This window comes from Pyrus communis, chromosome 14, assembly GCF_041283825.1.
Source record: "Pyrus communis isolate YQ-2024b chromosome 14, ASM4128382v1, whole genome shotgun sequence".
NCBI classification, from domain to species: Eukaryota; Viridiplantae; Streptophyta; class Magnoliopsida; order Rosales; family Rosaceae; genus Pyrus; species Pyrus communis.
The window spans coordinates 454,308-472,598 of NC_142578.1; the positions used below are offsets into that span (position 1 = coordinate 454,308).

Consider the following 18,291-nt stretch of genomic DNA (forward strand, 5'->3'; position numbering starts at 1 on the left):
AAATTGATATTAAGACTGTTGAATATCATAAAAAATAAAAAATAAAAAGTACATACATAGATGAACTTAGAACAATAGATAGAGCTCTTATCAAATTGGATGCGAGACCATCAGGTTGGGTTAAAGATGCTTCTATGTAAAGGATTACAACCAAAGAAATCAATTGTCTTAAAGCTGGTGAACCGATACTACGTAATTGAGGTGGTAGCAGAGCAAATAATTGGTCTTAGAGTCTAAAGGAAGGTTTCTTAAAGTTCTAAGGTCTTGATTTCAAGTGGTCTTTTGATATGGCAAAAATAATGAAACAAGTAAAAGGCAAAGTGCTTTTGGTTTGAAAGCTTGTGGTCTGTTTTATAGACTTTTCCTTCAATGCTTCCTATGTTTTCATTTGAAATCGACCTAGAATTACTTTCCAAAAAGTAATACACCAATAGGAAAGTAATCCAAAATATCTGAGTAGGGAATGTAGACTTGCATTTAATGCTCTATACGTTTGAGAGGGAAGACTGAGACTTTGATATCTTTGACCAATAAAAAACAATTTGGGCCTGCACTAACAATACTTTTAATGTAAACATCATTAATACATGTCTACATGCAGAGTTTAATTATTTTATGAGAAACCTAATAGAGGGTTTATTTGTTTTCTTTTTTCGTTTCCTTTTTTGTCTGATACAATTGTATAAATTCTTGGTAGGCTTGTGATGCATTTTATTTTATGCTTTCTTGGAACCGGGCCAACCTGGTAGAAATAGAATATGAATCTGCAGCCACTTGATTTCAACCCCACCTCAACCTGGTAGATAATCTCAATATGTTGGAGACAAATGTTTCTTGGATAGAGAATGAGAGGAAGAAAAGAATGCATGTATGTGATGCATGATGTATTATAATATATAGACAGAGTAATAATGAACAAGAAAAGCAAAGCTGCTCACGTATAAATAAATTAATAACATTGCCTACTTGTTTATTGTGTAGAAGGAATGGGGCGATGATGGGATTTAGATTCTTAAACACATGCAGCCTCGCAAGGAGAATGTCTTTGCAATCATCTTGCCCATGGTGTTCACGATCCCGAATCTAATCACTACTCTCCTTATGCATTAAACTATTAGTTATTTGTATATACTAGTCCATATATAAACAAATCAACCTAACCATATATAAATTAAGCCTATCAAACAAAACTCTCATCTCTCTCAACTAGGGATGAAGCTATATGCATGGATGGGGGCATCTTTAAACAACAAAGTCACAAATTAAAAAGCACAAAAATATACTAAACAAAACACTTATTTATTAGTCCATAAGGTTTTTCATATAACTTATCACAATATCCATCGATGCGTTTTTATATTTTGAAAGCGTTGCATGACAACGTCATTACCAATACCATCAAACATCTCTCCCTACAAAAATAACCATGTTATCATTTATCCATTAGTCTCTCATACAATTTCACAATCGATCTTCATATATTTCATGACCGAAAATTCTCTTTCAACAATAAAAATAGCATATAAAAGAGTTAATACTAATGCTACAAACAACTGAAAGAGTACATTTTTTTTTTCACACACACAAAAAAAAATTGAGTGGGGGCATCCGCCCCCTCTGAGCCTAAGGTGGCTCCGTCCGTACTCTCGACTCTCACCGTTTTCACTTTTATCGAACAACACATACATAAATATATTAAATTAACATGGCTAATTAGCAGTCATTTGACACTATAATTTAGTGATTTACTCTTTATTTGTAATAAAATATCTTATATTCTAACTTTAATTAATGATGAGTTCAATATAAAATTATTACAACTGACCGATTACATTTTTTTTAACCCAAGTTCCATATCTCTTAATGTAACTCAAAAGAACTAGCAAGCTGCATGCTCATGTGTATGATTAATTATTCACTAAATTATTATTATGACTCGTTGCTTTCACTATAATTAATCCATAAATAGAAGATAAGGGAGGTGAGGTTGAGAGCTAGGGGTGGTGAAAATTATGGTTGAGTACTTGAGATGGGTCCCATTATTTTTCGGGGCCCGGCAGGCAACCACCAAACAAGAGGCCATATTTCTGGTGTAGTCCTAAGAAGTTTCAATTTCTTAGATTCCATTACCAGTAAATTAAGAGATATATATGCTGCCATGATATAGATATGTGTATGTACATGTATGTATGTATGTATGTATGTATGTATCATATAACAATTAGGCCCCCGCCCTCTAGCCATACAAGTTTATCAATATTCCATAATCCGTGTACTTTGTATCTAACGTCCATAATAATTTGATATGATAGCTGGTGTGTACTTCTGCCAAATTTACAACAGCATCAAGCACCTGCTTTCGGAATATATTACATTACATGAGTTACTGATTCCAATACTCTCACAACACACACACACACACACACATATATATAAGTATATATATGCATATGTGACATATATGTATTAATGTTGCATTTTATTTATCTATTTATTTATTTATTTTTAATTTTGCTCATGTTTTTGCACCACGTCATGCATAATCTAAGATGAGGAACACGATTTCCATTAGTAATTTGGATTGTATAAGCAGACAAGAAAAGGTATTTGAATTTTCTTTCTTCTTTTCAAATTTTTCTTCTATTTATCATCTTATTTATCTACTTTAACCACTTCATGGTGGCGTCATCAAGTTGTACTCAGATCTTTCGGACTATTGAAGGCCGTAGATCATTGTGTTTGTGTGTTTTTTTTTTGCTTAAATCAATCATTTTTCTTAATTAATGAACTCTTAACTATAGTCACAGCTTTTGGGAATCATATGATCAAAAACCAGTCAAATCATTTTGTTTTTATCAGTTGCTATTTTTCAATCCTTTTAACCTTTCACTAACTAATCATAGATATCAACGTGAAGAGGTGCCGAAGAAAAGATGGTAGAGTAGATCAAAGAGCAGTTAGACAAGCGTAAAAAAAAATCTTTAACATTTGCAGGTATATATATATAGGCCTCAAGATCTTAACTGAGTTTATAATACGTTGTGATATTTGAGTTTTATGGTTGGATTCTATCATTTAATAGCTCACAAATTCGCTTTAAGGTTGAGGGTATTTTTAAATTTTTCTTTAAATTAGAATTCCTAGAAGTCTAGGTGTTGAGGTACCTAGATATAAAAACAAATTTATCATCAATTAGGTATGTTATGTTCGTACTAATTTTTCAATGAACTTTGTGGTTCACACATGTTTCAAGAGACAACTTAATTTTTGTTTGATCTCTAATATAAGGATTTTTGTGTGTATATATGAAAAAGTGCAAGATCTTCACAATAGACATGGGTGTATTATCTACATTGCAAATGATTGAAAAATATGTACAAAAGTAGATGATTGAGAGAGAAAATGAATAGTAAAGTTCTTTGTATTACGATGATGATTAATTGGTACAACAATGCTTCTTTCAGCTACTTATATCAACATAACAAACTACTACTAATCGTTAACAAAACTAAAAACTCATCACACCAGATCATGTCTTATATCAATCTTTGCTATATAAAATCACTAAATAGTGATACATCATAGTGTAGTATGCCTTTAATTATAAGTACGATTTTTAACAATTACATGTATATGAACTCATCTTAATTAACAAATTTCTTGCACCGATAATGGAAATGGATTTTGGGGATCTTATTTTGTTAACAAAAAGAAAATATAATTAAATTGGTACATGAAAGTTGTACGTATTTCATCCAAAGCTATACGTATGTGGCAAGGATAAAACCCAGGAAAAATGCCAAATTGATCCAAAAAGGCCAATGCTGCCAATTTCCAACTCACTATTTTGCTGATGCACTCAGTTTACCAAAAAGTAAGCATCTTGCACAGAATTATGATTTCATTGACTAGTATGCCCTTGAGGGTGACATCACATCCTCAGCAATACCTTTATAAAAGCTGCTTCAAAATTAATAAATTGAGTGTGTGTACGGCAAGAAGAAAGGGGTACTTCGGTCAATGAAATCTCCTAAGGATTTTTAACCTTGCCTATAATGCAAACTTAATCCGGATATAAGTTTAATCAATTTGATTAGAGTATTGCACTCTCTCAACACTCACGTTAAAATACATGTTCCCTAATTTAAATGAGTTTAACATAAATTATCAATCGTTAGGTTATAAAAACAAAAAACAAACTTAATTATATAGAAAGCTCTTACCTAGAGGTAATAGGAAATTAAAGGAAAAAAAATGGTTGGACAGGGAAGCTTACGTGTATATTTGGTGCTTTGGGATGTATTAACGCATGCAAATCGGTTTGGAAATATTTACTGTGTGCTGTGAAAGAATTTTATGAGTGTTTTTTGTTCTTTATGGGGATGTTTTATTTTTCCTATGGAGCCCCTTGCTGCTTGTGGGATCGAGTTTCGAGCTTTGTGATAGGCTCTGTAATCTCTCTCTCTCTCTCTCTCTCTCTCTCCCCTTATGAAGGAGTTTATTAAGGAGGACACTCCACACAAGGAAGCTGAGGGTTGGAAGAAAGAAAGAAAGAGGAGAGAAGAGAGAAAGCTGATTGTTTCGAAAAGCTGATGAGAGTTGAAAAGATTAAATAAAAGAAAGAAGGAAAGCTGATAGATAGCATGAGGTAACCGAAAGAAAAGAAAAGAAAGAAAGAGCTTTATTTTTTTCTTCCTCCTCCTCATGTCCCTTGTAGCCTTTGTAGCTCCGTCTCTCTCTCTCTCTCCCCACCTCTTCCCCAATACATCACCATCCTCTTATTACTATTACTTTTAATCATATATATTAAACTTCAATTAGAGAGAGAGAGAGAGAGACATCACTTTGCATCTTAGTTAGCTTATATTACAGAAGATTTTCAAGCAGGAGAGATCAGAGTTTCTAATTCCCTATGTTACCCAATAACTCTTCTTCCTTGGTCCCTTCTTCTGATCCTTTTTCTTGCTTAGAAAATGGCAACACCAATAAAAGAAAGAGAAGACCTGCAGGCACTCCAGGTACATACATACATCTATTATTTATATCATCAATTGATATTAATGTTGGAGTTCTCTCCTTGGTGTAATCTTTTGCTTAATTTGGCTGTGCGATCGATATATTTTTTTAGGATTAGGCTGTATTAGCTGGACGATGTAAAATGATGTGTGATCAACATATATGTATATATATGTGATATTTTTATGTGCTATATTAATTTATGTGTATGTGTGATATAGATCCAGATGCGGAGGTGGTGTCACTTTCACCGAAAACCTTATTGGAATCGGATCGTTACATTTGCGAGATCTGCAACCAAGGGTTTCAGAGAGACCAGAACCTACAGATGCACCGGCGGCGGCACAAGGTGCCATGGAAGCTGCTGAAGCGAGAGACTCCGGTCGTGAAGAAGCGGGTGTTCGTGTGCCCAGAACCAAGCTGCCTGCACCATGATCCCTGCCACGCCCTCGGCGATCTCGTCGGTATCAAAAAGCATTTCAGGAGAAAGCACAGCAACCACAAACAGTGGGTTTGTGATAAGTGTTCAAAAGGGTATGCAGTTCAATCAGATTACAAGGCACATCTCAAAACCTGCGGCACCAGAGGACATTCTTGCGACTGCGGCCGTGTTTTCTCTAGGTAAGGAAAAAGTGGTTGTCTTTTTTTTTTCAACGATAGCCCCCTCAATTCCTCCAAACACCAACGGCAGTCAAAATTTCTTATTATATCTTTAAACACGCATAATTACATGATCAAACCCAAACAATTAGATAGTGCATATCCCAATTTCTATATCACGTTTTTTTCTTTTGAATTATGAACATGATAAATGTTGTACATACGTAAGATCATGATTTCAGATGGTAAAAGGCTTCCAAATGCATCATGATATATATCGAACCTTTCAAGCTCTCTTTTTGTTAATTGGTTTTGACTTTGATAAAGTAAAGAAAACAGCGAAAAGGTTTTGGTCCCTGATGAGTGGTCTTGACTGACGGAAACTCAATTTGGAAAATCAAGTATATCTTAACAGATGTTTTCTCGAAATCTATTTAGGTCATATATGTAGAGACTAGAGAGGAGATGTTTTGCTCCCATAATTTAATCTTTTAACTTGGTTAATTTTTTTGGTATCCTAAGACGTACAATGGCTATATATTGACTAAGGACGATGTGGAATATATCATAAAGATTAGCTTTTCAGTAGTGATTAACATGCTTTTATTCCTACCTAATTAATATATAACTATCCTTGATCCTCTAGCTACCATTTCAATCCTTGTTGCTCCTTTATCATTGTTTATTCTTGGTAATGCTCCTTTATCATGTTCAAATGGCAAGGCTAGAGAGACCAATTATTTAGACTAAATTTTGTAAATTATATGATGTGGTTGTTTATGATTAGAGATTACTTAAGTATTAATTAACATGTTTATTTCATATTTGCAGATTTGGATGCCTTGTTTTAAACATCCATATTCAATCAATATTAAGCAAATCGAGATGTTATATATCTATATACGCAAAACTAATACGCTTATTAACATATTAATATATGTGGGACTCAAATAGAATGGTAGGATTCACTTGTATTAAACAGCGTGTCAGTTTTAATATTATTATACGCATACTTGATAAATGCATAGTTTTCCTTCTAAGTTTATTTGATATATTTAAATTTATTTTGGTATATAGGGTTGAGAGTTTCATAGAGCACCAAGACGCTTGCAACATGGATCGTGTGCGGCCGGAATCACAAACGCTGCAACCGGCAGCATGCCTGTCACGAACGGCTTCAAGTCCTAGTCCATCCTGCAGTGACAACAATTTCAGCAGGGCTCCATCCACTTGGCCTCCATCTAATAATTTGGCACTACCACATCCAAGTCCAACTGAGTACACCAAATTAATCTTAAGAAACCCTCCTGACCACGCTGATCATCATCAAGCTACATTGTCCAAGAAGAATAGTAGTAATGCACATTACAATTTGGATCTTCAGCTCGCAACCACGTCGAATATTAATATTCCTATCAATGAAGTATCTGTTTCGTCTAAGAGAGAAGAAAACCATTCCACTCAGCTGCAGCTCTCAATTGGTTCATGTGAATTTGGCGGGGGTGATCGTAGTCATCAGAACAAAACTATTGAACAACATTCGAACATTATGATCGCGAATCGAAATTACTCCTCGAGGGGGAACGAGGTGAAGGAAAGGGAAAGGGAAAGCAGCAGTACAACTACTAATCATCACGAGCATGATGACGACGGTCAGAAACCTAAACCTGCCACCGTGGCTGCTGGGATATTGAGGCTGAAAGAAGAAGCGCGAGAGCAGTTAAGGCTTGCGATGGCGGAAAAAGATTATGCTGAAGAGGCGAGGCAGCAAGCGGAGAGCCACATCAAACTGGCGGAGAAGGAGTTTGCAAATGCCAAGAGAATAAGGCAACAAGCGCAGGCCGAGTTAGACAAGGCTCACGCTTTGAAAGAGCAAGCGGTCAAGAAAGTGAACTCTACCATTCTCCAAATCACTTGCCATGCCTGCAAGAAACAGTTTATGCAAGGTGCGCATGAAGCAACAACCAATCAACATTCTCTGGTTTTGAGTTACATGTCATCGGCTATAACGTCAGATGATCATCGATTAGAGAAGGATATCAGTACTCGAACCCATCGTGCAAAATCTGCTAGCGCCTAAGTAGTTTCCTATTTTCCATCCTCCATCTCTCTATGTTTAAACCTTTTTTTTATTTTTTTATTTTATGGTTTTGTTCTCTATTTCCTTTGAGGTTCTATCATATTACAAGCTTGTAATTAGGTAATATAATTAAGGCTTATGATTAGACGAGTGTTGCACCGATCGTGCAATTTGTGTGGAGCTATTTGTTCATTAATTATTTGATAAATGAAGATCACTATCGATCATAAAAATATGTGATGCATGATTTTGTTGAATAATATATATATCCCCTTTAAATCCAAATATATCTTGATTTCTGTGACTAACCCACCGAGGTTAGCTCAGTGGTAAGGATGGGTAAGGTGGTGTGTACTGGCTCAGTTACCCTAGATAGGTTAAATTTCTACTATAAATATTTATATCATCAATAATTAGGTTGTTAATTTTCTCACTGATCATGATCTGTATATGTATTCATATTCAATGATCATGAGTAATCGAAGGAGAGATCCTGGCCTCTAGTTTTCTCTTGGATCCCTCAACATGACAACATTTATATACATGTGATGTGAGCACCCTAGTGTTAGATTTTCTGTTTGGACTATGTGAAGATATCTCATAATGGAGGTGAGCTCTCCAGTCTTCATCACAAGTCCATGACCACTGACCAGACTAGCATTTAAACCCTAATCCGCACTGAGCGAAATTGATATCCTAAAAGACTTATATTTATATAATATATATATATATATATTAATATTATATGTAGATGTCAATATTATATTATAGAGAGAAAAGCGAGAAGACTAGTCCTTTTTGTGACTGCAGGGTTGTTCTGGTGTGTATATAAATGATGAAAAGGGGATGAGCATTGATCATCACCATGTTTTTCAGTTCCCACACAGACTCAGTTGTAAGGACGGGTGGGTTAATGACAAATTCAGAAGTCCTTCTCAACGTCTTCAAACACACAGACACAAACAAACTCCATTCATAACCATATCACATACATATGATCACACACTCTCTCTCTCTCTCTCTCTCGCGCGCGCGCGTGCGCGCATGCATCAGAATCAGAGCCACATAGCAGTGCCTGCAAAGAAATAAAAAGAACAGCATCTTTCCAAATATGCAGAGACCATTCAAAGCTTTTCAAGTTAGAAAGATTACTTTTTCTTTGGCTTGGAAATTTAACTGCGGCTTGGAGACTGCCTCGTGTGTATATTTTGTTTTATTGTTCACTAATATATAGGTATGGGGTCAGATGTTCTATCCTGCGCACCAGGTCGTGTACACATAAGTTGTGCATGAACCGTTTCAATCTAATGACGCCATAACAACACTGCAACAACAATTTGACGCCTCTGATGCCATAACAATATTATAACAATACCACAACAATTCAAAGACACTGCAACTACACGCCATTAGTTGCTCAGGACCCGATTTTATTGTTGTTGGCGTCATTATTGACCTGGATCATGCGCACACAATCGTGCGCAGGGTAGAATTTGGGGTGTATGGGATATGGCCGAAACCAAAACACAAGGGCCAACTGACCACATTTATGCAATTGAAAAGCCCAAAGTCGTATATTAAATTAATTTATTATCTAGTGCTATTTAGAAACACAAAATATCAACAACATTGCCCTATCATTGTATGTAAAACTCATTTGTTTAACAAAATAACCAACAATGTACTCAGTTTTTTGCTTCTGAATATATCACTCCATAAGTTAACAGCTAAAAACTGAAACGCAAGATTCCTTTTGTTGGCCTTGTATTGCCAGTCTTCACCCTTCAACCCTAATGCTGACCACAGTCCTTCACTTAACATTTTTCTGGTTCACATCTTTAATGCTCATGATTTTCTATTATTATTTCTTTTTCTTCTTTAACATACGTAGGTTGCTGACTTCACTTAATGGTAACAAAAATGTTCACAAATTGTGTTTTCTGATAGCCTAATACTTATTTCTCTCATCGCCACAGCTTCTGACGAAGAAAAGGTTCTACCAAAGAACCAGTTCAACACAAAAGCTACAAATCAGTGTGTGATTTCTCCTTCAACTTTATGGACCTCACATTTCGTTGACCAGTGCAAGGCCTCTGCGGTAGAAGCCTTGAAAAGTAGCATAAGGCGTTCCTAATCTATGAAAATCCATTTACAAAGCAATCCAAGCCCACAAATGCCTGTCTTGATCAACAACAAAAGGCCCATCGTTCACCTTAAGTACCATTGAACCCAAATCAAAGTTCGAAGTGTGATGATATGAAAAGTTACGCCGCGTCGGAAAGTTAAAAAATCTTGTAAGAACTTATAAGAGTTGAGCTACTCCTCTATGATCTCTAGTGGTTTATTCGTCTTAACTTCTTTCATGGTATTACAACATGTTAGAATTGTGTAATGGTATTGATATCACAAAGTACACAATACTGAATACTGGTAACTTGGCTTAAAAGTAATCTAAGCCCCAAAAGGAAGATAAAAAATCTAACCCAATATGACTTAGAATCCTAACTAGTTCTCCTACACTAACACTCATATTCGCCTCACCTAGTTAAACTGTCCACATCTTAATCTTGAATTTTCGGCACAAATGAAAGAGTGTGTGTAATGATCTGAAATTGTCCCTAGTACTAGAAAGTTAAAAAACCTTGCAAAAACATATAAGAAATTGATCAGTCACAACCCTCTATCAATTGGTTTTGGAGTTGAAACCACAACTTCCCTAATAAACTGTAAACCAGTGAAGAAATGATGTTGCAAAACAAGGAAGAACCACAGTAAGCAATGAAGGAGAGAAAGAGAGTTGAAAAAGCTTGGAGAGGAAGAAATCTGTTGTATTGTATTGATATTTTCTTAACTCATACAACAACTTCATTACAAGCTTATATATGACAGCTATAGTAGCTTACAAGCTAAGCTACTCTTATAATCAACATAACTACCTTCTTAATCTCATGACACTTGTCTAATCTACAATCATTGGATCTTAATACTCCTAACATAAACCACGTACTTAAAATTAGGATTACCATTGTAACATAGTTGATAATTAGTACTATATATAGTGGTGCCTTGATCGAAGGCTGCAAGGCAGCACATGCAATGAGGAAATGTACTTGATCATGACTAATTAAAGAGAGCAAATGAGATATACTAGGAATGGGTGATGGAACATTATAAAACCAGTTTAATCTTAGTCTACATATCTAGCGACAGATTATTACATGCATATCAGGTCAATTAACTCAAAGATTGTCGGGTTCATGAACATGGAACATTTTGACCACGTACGTACATTATTATGTGCAAGCTAATTGCAAGAGGAGAACCTCAATCAGGACGCGAACGCAAGGGTGGAAGACAGAAATTATCTTATATATAAAACACACACCTTTTTGTCCAACATTAGTATTTACATGGATTGTGATATCATCATTGAGATTTTATGGACATAATATATACAGACGCTCTACCACTAAATCAATCTGTGTATTTCAAAAAATTCTATCTTATTCTTTTCCAAAATAGAGGTTATGTATAAAGTTTATAAAAGTATTTATAAGTAATTACATAAAATTTACATACAGTGGGACTACAACTTAGCCTAATACACTGCAACATATACCTATGTATGTATAGTATAGTAGAGACAATCTCTTGGTTTAGTAATTTGTAAAGAAAATAATTTTCACACATTATTTTTATCTTCTAAGACATTATTTTATTTATGATTACCATCGAATTGAATAAATTAAATGAAAACACTGTACATATTAAATAAGTGTTTGAGAGGCTAAAAGATTGTGTCTGTTTATCAGCTAAATGGTTGTTAGGGTAAATATTGAGTTAAAAAATGGTCATTAAGCAGCCATGCATGGCAGGAGTTGCAGACTTTAAGCCAGCTCCAGGCATTGGTCTTGCATGTCATATGTAGCCATATATATATGCCAGCTTGTACAGTCAGGAGTACTCATGCATCTATATACTACAGTGACTTCACAATGAAAGTAGGTAAAAGGAAACAAGGGAAAGGCTTCCAGCAAAAGCCAAAAGCCAAAAACCTAAAGCTAAAAGCCGAAAGCCAAAAGCCGAAAACATAATTCCCGACACGGGCCGCACCACACGATACACATCAAGACTCAACAGGACTTGAGAGTGAACCGTGAACAGGAAACCGCTGCCATCCAATTCCCCACCTAACTTCACATCACGATATATATTATAACTGTATCTCCCACAACCATTCTTATCCAGCTCACACCGTTATGAGCACCATATCTTGCTCGTCCAACCCAATTCTCTATGCTTGGTATATGTGTTATGTGTGTATATACTTTCTCTTATTTTTTCAACAATTCCATGTATATATTTTAATACGTTATTCAGAAATGAATATATTTTAGATGTTATTCATAAAGAATAAATTAAAAAAATTCATACTGTTAAAACATCCAATTACAATGGAGACAATAGATAAATAATATGTGCCTCAAATATACAATTAAATAAACATCCTTTGATTCCATATTGTTTCAAATTGATTTTTATAGAGATATTTTTTAGGAAACCTAAAATTAGACGGTTCGAAGCATGAAAATATAATGTGAAGTAGCACTACAAAGATGTTCCTCAAATACTTAAGCTTATTTGAGAAGTTTCTCAACTGAAACACACTGTATATATCTTGATCACCATCTGCTTACTAATTAACTTTGATTACCTTAACAATCACAAGGGTCATTAGATATATGGCATATGAATATATGGTATTTCTCAGACCCTCTAGTGAATGTCATAGCAACAATATTGATGTGGAATAGGTCATATACATCTGTATATGTGGTGGATATATATTGCAGAGTTAGCATGAAAAAACAGATACATATCTGATTCCTGACATATATTCGTTGTGTGACAGTATGAGCTAATAATGGCTTTAGGCTTCATTTGCTTGGCTATATGTGGACTGGAGAATTAGTAGATGGCTTTCTGAACAGGTTTTCAGTGTGTGGTTGGAGGATGATCAGGACCGACCTTCCTTATTGGCAGCAAATTGTATCATTGCATTGGTAGTAACCAATACTGTTGGAGCCAGTTAGAATTTTATGCATGTAATCCGATTTTTTTAATTAAGTAGTTAACAGAAATTGTACGTAACCCTACTTAGATATATTAATTAATTAAACTGAAGAAGAAAACAAAATCGTAGCAACTGATTGCAATCTTGTCGTAACATAAGGAAGTGAGATAGATTTTTTTACCTATTGATGCATAAGTACAAAACACGAGGAGTGGCCCAACTTTTGTTCTACTTTCCCAACGTGAATTATTGGATCAAACCCATACCACCTCTGCTTCACGGGTCCCCCTCAACTCATGATCTGAAGAATTTTGCTAGCTTCTTGTGTAAATTTGTAATTGCTCCCTGGCTTGGTCGCTTTAATTAATGTCTAAACATCCTATTTATAGGTTCGCATATCTCTAAAAGCTTCAAGAGTCCAAATAAGACACTGAAAAAGGTCCCTTAAAACTTAAAACCCTAATAAAATATTGTAAACTATAAAATTTGGTTAAAAAAAACTCATATATCACAACAAAATGACAAGCTTGATGCGTGTTACTATTCTTTTCAAAACGGCATACTATAAACTCAAATCAGATACTAAAGCTTAAACCTGCAAAATTTTATTCTCGCTGCTCAATTTGCCCCTTCCGCCGTATGATCTATATCATCTTACTCCAAATTAAAAAGATAAAAAAAAAAAAAAAAAAAAAAAAAAACAACCATGTTCCATGAACCATCCCTCGCACATAACTTCCTGAGTTGGACGACCTTGACTCTGCATTGGATGATCGAACAAATGTTCCTCAATTTTTTTTTATTTAAATGTATTGTGTTCATGAACCAAGACAATACATCTAAGAGCAACTTTTTTTTTCAAGAAATTCATACTCATCACTTTATATTGCAATGCGTATATCATTTTATTTATACCATATTAGAAGTTCATATATTCAGTCTTCCATTAACACTTTTTTTTTTTACTAAGTTTACAAATTTGTCATGTCATTGTCTCGTGAATTCATTTGGATCTTAAGCATTGCTTCTCTAAAAAATAAATAGTTTTTTTCTAAAACAATCTACTCACTATAATCAAAATATAATTTTTAAACCCTAATTATTTTGTCATTGTTTCACCCTTAACCTTAAGCATTCTCAAGCTTAATGTTAGGGTAAATTTGTTACCCTCGCTGTATCAATTAGGCGACAGAGCGTGATATAAAGTGACAATTCGTTGCATTGAATATTTGAATGACTACTCTGTATCGTGCCGATCATTTCACAAAGATTCTGGACATATCAAACAGCTGCATGCCATACAACCGCATAATAAAATGCTTATATTGATTTTATTGCTGTGTCCAAATGCCACCGGAAAATCCCCCCATACATATAAGATTATCGGTCAGGTACCTCATTATATGCTCGTTCTTTCTGTTTTTGTCATTTATTTTTTCATTTTTCAATTGGATATAAATCTATCCTAAGAAATAATATATTACTAATCACGCAAATATTGTGTCAGCTTAATTACTTACACATGCACAAGTACGCGAAAAAAATATATATATTAGTAGTGACCATCTCACCTATAAATTAACTGCGTATCATGAAATTCTATTCTTCAACAGTTACGACCAACATGGCACTAGTGTAAATAATCCAACCAAACAGTACCACATTGGAAACCTGTGTCTATTTTAATATACTGTAATTACAATTATCAAACACATAGAAGAGAGAGAGAGAGCGACAGAGAGAGAGAGAGAGAGAGAGAGAGAGAGAGGGGAAAAGAGAGAGAGGGAGAGAAGGGGATGGAGGGAGATCATGATCCAAACACAAACGAAGTATACAAAGAGTGCTTGAGAAACCATGCAGCCAGCCTCGGCAGCTACGCCACAGATGGTTGTGGCGAGTTCACACTTGACCACGCATCCCCAGGCGGCTTACAATGCGTCGCCTGCGGATGCCACCGCAACTTCCACCGCAGAGTCACTTACTCAGCCACGTCATCGCAAGCTGCAGGAGGCGGTAGATCAGGACATCATCAACACCATGTCATCATGAGCTGCAGTAGCCGAGGTCGAGATCCCGCCGAAAATATCATAACACCAGACCAACTTATTGACTATAATGCCGGTGGAGGTGGGTCGCCGGACAGCGGAGAGAGGATGAGCAGCGGGAAGAAGCGGTTCAGGACTAAGTTCACGGCGGAGCAGAAGGAGAAGATGCTGGCGTTTGCTGAGAAGTTAGGGTGGAAGCTGCTGAGAAAAGATCTAGAGGACGAGATAGAGAGGTTCTGCAAGAGTGTAGGGATAAGCAGACAGGTGTTCAAAGTGTGGATGCATAATCACAAAAACCTTTCATCTTCTTCTACTTCTGCATCCACTGGCAATGCGTCTTCTCTCACTACCCAGTAGTACCACCTCTCTACTCTCTAGGCACTAATTAATCCTCTTAATCCATCGCTTTAGCTTTAGCCTTTTATTTTCTTTCCTTTTTATTATTTGGACGTGTTTGGTCCTCATCATTTAGTTTTTTTCTTTTCTGTTTTTCTTTCTTTTTTATCATTAAGCTATATATAATTTAATCCTACCTTATCTCTGCGGTTGGTTGTAATTCAAGGGATGCTAAAATGCAATTTGTTTTTTTTGTTTTTTCTTTTCACCGGTTACATTTGATTTCTTACCAAGCTAGATAAAATGGTTCTGTATCTAATGTTAGGTAGCGATCCTTTCAATACATCTTAATTTGAAAGGGGTTTTACCATGGTTGGTCCCTGAAATGGGACCTTCTAATTAAAATTATTTATGAAATAGAAAATTCATTAATTTAATCCCTAAAAATGAACGCCGCAAATCAATCTGGTGTTTCAATTGCTTTTTCGTCAAATTTTCTATGGTTTTGTGAAGCCCTTATTCCACAACCAAGCTGAATTAATAGATGAAAACGTTCTAGCGGCTTTTAGGTAGTGGCAAATAAGTGTGAAAGGCGACCGAGTTCGCTTCAACCCTGCAAATGCACATACATAGTTTCAAATAATAGATTACTGATTGCAAGAGTTACACACGTAGATTCCTAAAGGAAGCATCGTAATGGTAAGGAGCTCCATTATTAGTTCTCTAGAATAATACAAAGGCATGAAATTTGTGTATAAAATTTGGGTCGCAAACACATCACCGGTTAGGTCTTTTTGGGATTAATATGTTCTTAACGAACTCTAGTTTACAAGAAAGAGATTTACACTTATAAAAGATGGTACACTACTTTAACTAGCTGTCTTAATCCACATTTACGTTGTATCGCTGACTAGATTACTAATATTTGCAGCATGTTAGATCACTTATTCATGGAATATTATCCGTGGCCCCCCTACCCCTTTTAGCTAGTTTCAAGGCTTTAGAAAAAAGTTATATGAATATATTTTCCTTTGAAGAATCTAATTAAAAGATATTTGCAACTCTTTCATGATTAATAGCCTTTGCAAAATAAGAAATGCTAAGGAGTCTTTTAAAAGTGAGATTTTTATAGATTTTTTGTCGCCTTATGTTTTGGCATAATGTTTTATAATGTTGGCATGTGAATTAACGTCAAACTATGAGGTGACAGAGAATCCATAGAAAGCCCGTTTTTAAAAGACAGTCCCCTAGCATTTTTCTTGCATAAGTAAGTTCCGAATCACAACAAAACAAAAACATGAGATTCGCTTAACTTTTAATGATAGAGGTTATAGCCATATTAGGTTAATCGTCCGAGTAATCATTTCCATTTGTTGTTTTGCATAGACAGTGGAGACACAACATAAAGTTTTGCCGACAGACACATATACCTTACCTCTCTCGACCTCTCCATTGCTACCAATCGTGAAGACACCTGCGTGTCTTGTCTAAATCAAATTAAGGTGTCGACCTTATTTACATTACTTGCCTGCCATGGCATCTAGTGAAAGTTAAAACTTACCATGGGGAATTGCATAAATTCGTCCTCAGCGTGATTTCAAATTCCCTCAACCTCATGCAGTATATGTGAAAATAATAAAGATTGTTGCTGGTCAGGAATTGTGGATTATATACAATTATTCCATTTCCTAATGCATATTAAGTAATAGTTCTTTTAGAATTGCCCCGATACTTTTTGAGATAAACCTTTCAGTTTCAAATCTCGGAAGTAATCTTGATTGTGTCGTGACCTTCCTCTTTTAGGGAAGTGAGTCCTATGAAACGAGTGATCTATCGTGCTTCAAGCCAAGGTAGAATGATTGGCTATTCACCAGTGTACCAGACTGTTCAACAGGGGCGGCCAAATCATCCACTAGGAGCGGCACACCTTTCGGAGCTGTTGACTCGATGTCTATAAAGTATGTATGTCCTTGCAGGCATGTTTGCAGTTGGTATATGATCTCGTCACTTTAGCTAGATCAGAGGAATGCGTTTGGAGCAACATTTTGAAAGTTAGAATACATCACACTTGTGTGGTACGGGGATGGAGGTGAGACATAGTGGGCAACGTCTACACAAATTCACATTGTTCTACAGGAATATTGACGTTCTTATCTCCCCTTAACAACGGGGAGACTTGTCTCATTGAAGTGACAGTCCGTACAATGAGCAGTAAAGATATTGCTTACAAGGGCTCTAAGAGAGCTAGTGTGAAGGAAAATCATAATCGACAAAGATTCATATCCTTCTTTGAGGACCCATATTGGTACATTGCGGCGGCATAACTTGGCACATGGAATGCACACCCAAATGTGTAAGTATGAAATGTCAGATTCGTACCCAGTAACCAACTATAACGTCAAAAATAAGTTAGGTGGCAAGGGCGCCTAAAGGCGGACCAACATTGTAATACCCTAAAAATTTAAATCTATGAATTAGATATTCATAATTATGAATATGCGGAGAAAATCGAAAATAAATCGATTTATGGTTATGAAAATTGAATTGAGAAATTGTAAAAACTTTGTTTCCGGAAATTATTATAACTTACGTATTTGTATTATAGAGATTTTATATTATTTTTCAAGAATTTATATTAATTTTTTTTAATTTAGGTTTAAATTAAACAAGTCACGGAATTTGAAGTTTGGAAATTAATTATATAAAATCTGTAAACCTTTCGAGGTCACAATTTATATGTTTGAATAGATCTCGATCTCACGAATGCGTAGGTGCAAACCGTTCGTGAAATTGAGTTATAACGAAGAAGTTATTAACGATTGAAGTGGAGGGCAAAATAGACATTTTTCCATTAATTTGGAAGGCTCTAGAAAATCTGGAGTTATGGGTTGATACCACGTGTGTGGCTATGAGGAAGAGAGGGTTGCAGGAGAGAAAATGAGGGAAAGGGTGGACTAATGGGGAAGAACCGGGAGGAAAAATAAGAGAATGGGGAACATCGAATTACCCTGGACTTGACCTAGTTAGCCGGCTCTCGTGACGGTTTTCGTAGGTTTTCTGTCTGATTCTCGATAAGTTTCTTCGAGTTATTACCTGGAAAAGTGTTTGCGACCTCCCTTTTCTAAATTCTATCAAAAACC

The 18,291-nt window shown here is 35.5% G+C and overlaps 2 protein-coding genes across 2 annotated transcripts; both read left to right on the forward strand.

Annotated features, from left to right (window-relative positions):
* The first annotated feature begins 4,333 nt into the window (after positions 1–4,333).
* Positions 4,334–7,929, forward strand: LOC137713442 (protein indeterminate-domain 14). Its single transcript, XM_068452737.2, has 3 exons — positions 4,334–5,018; positions 5,238–5,637; positions 6,694–7,929. The coding sequence occupies exons 1-3, from the start codon at positions 4,913–4,915 to the stop codon at positions 7,694–7,696; spliced, it is 1,509 nt and encodes a 502-aa protein (XP_068308838.2). The 5' UTR covers positions 4,334–4,912; the 3' UTR covers positions 7,697–7,929.
* A 6,198-nt stretch (positions 7,930–14,127) lies between these two features.
* LOC137713206 (zinc-finger homeodomain protein 11) lies at positions 14,128–15,408 on the forward strand. The gene has a single exon (XM_068452481.2). The coding sequence runs from the start codon at positions 14,567–14,569 to the stop codon at positions 15,170–15,172; it is 606 nt and encodes a 201-aa protein (XP_068308582.2). The 5' UTR covers positions 14,128–14,566; the 3' UTR covers positions 15,173–15,408.
* The last annotated feature ends 2,883 nt before the right edge of the window (positions 15,409–18,291 follow it).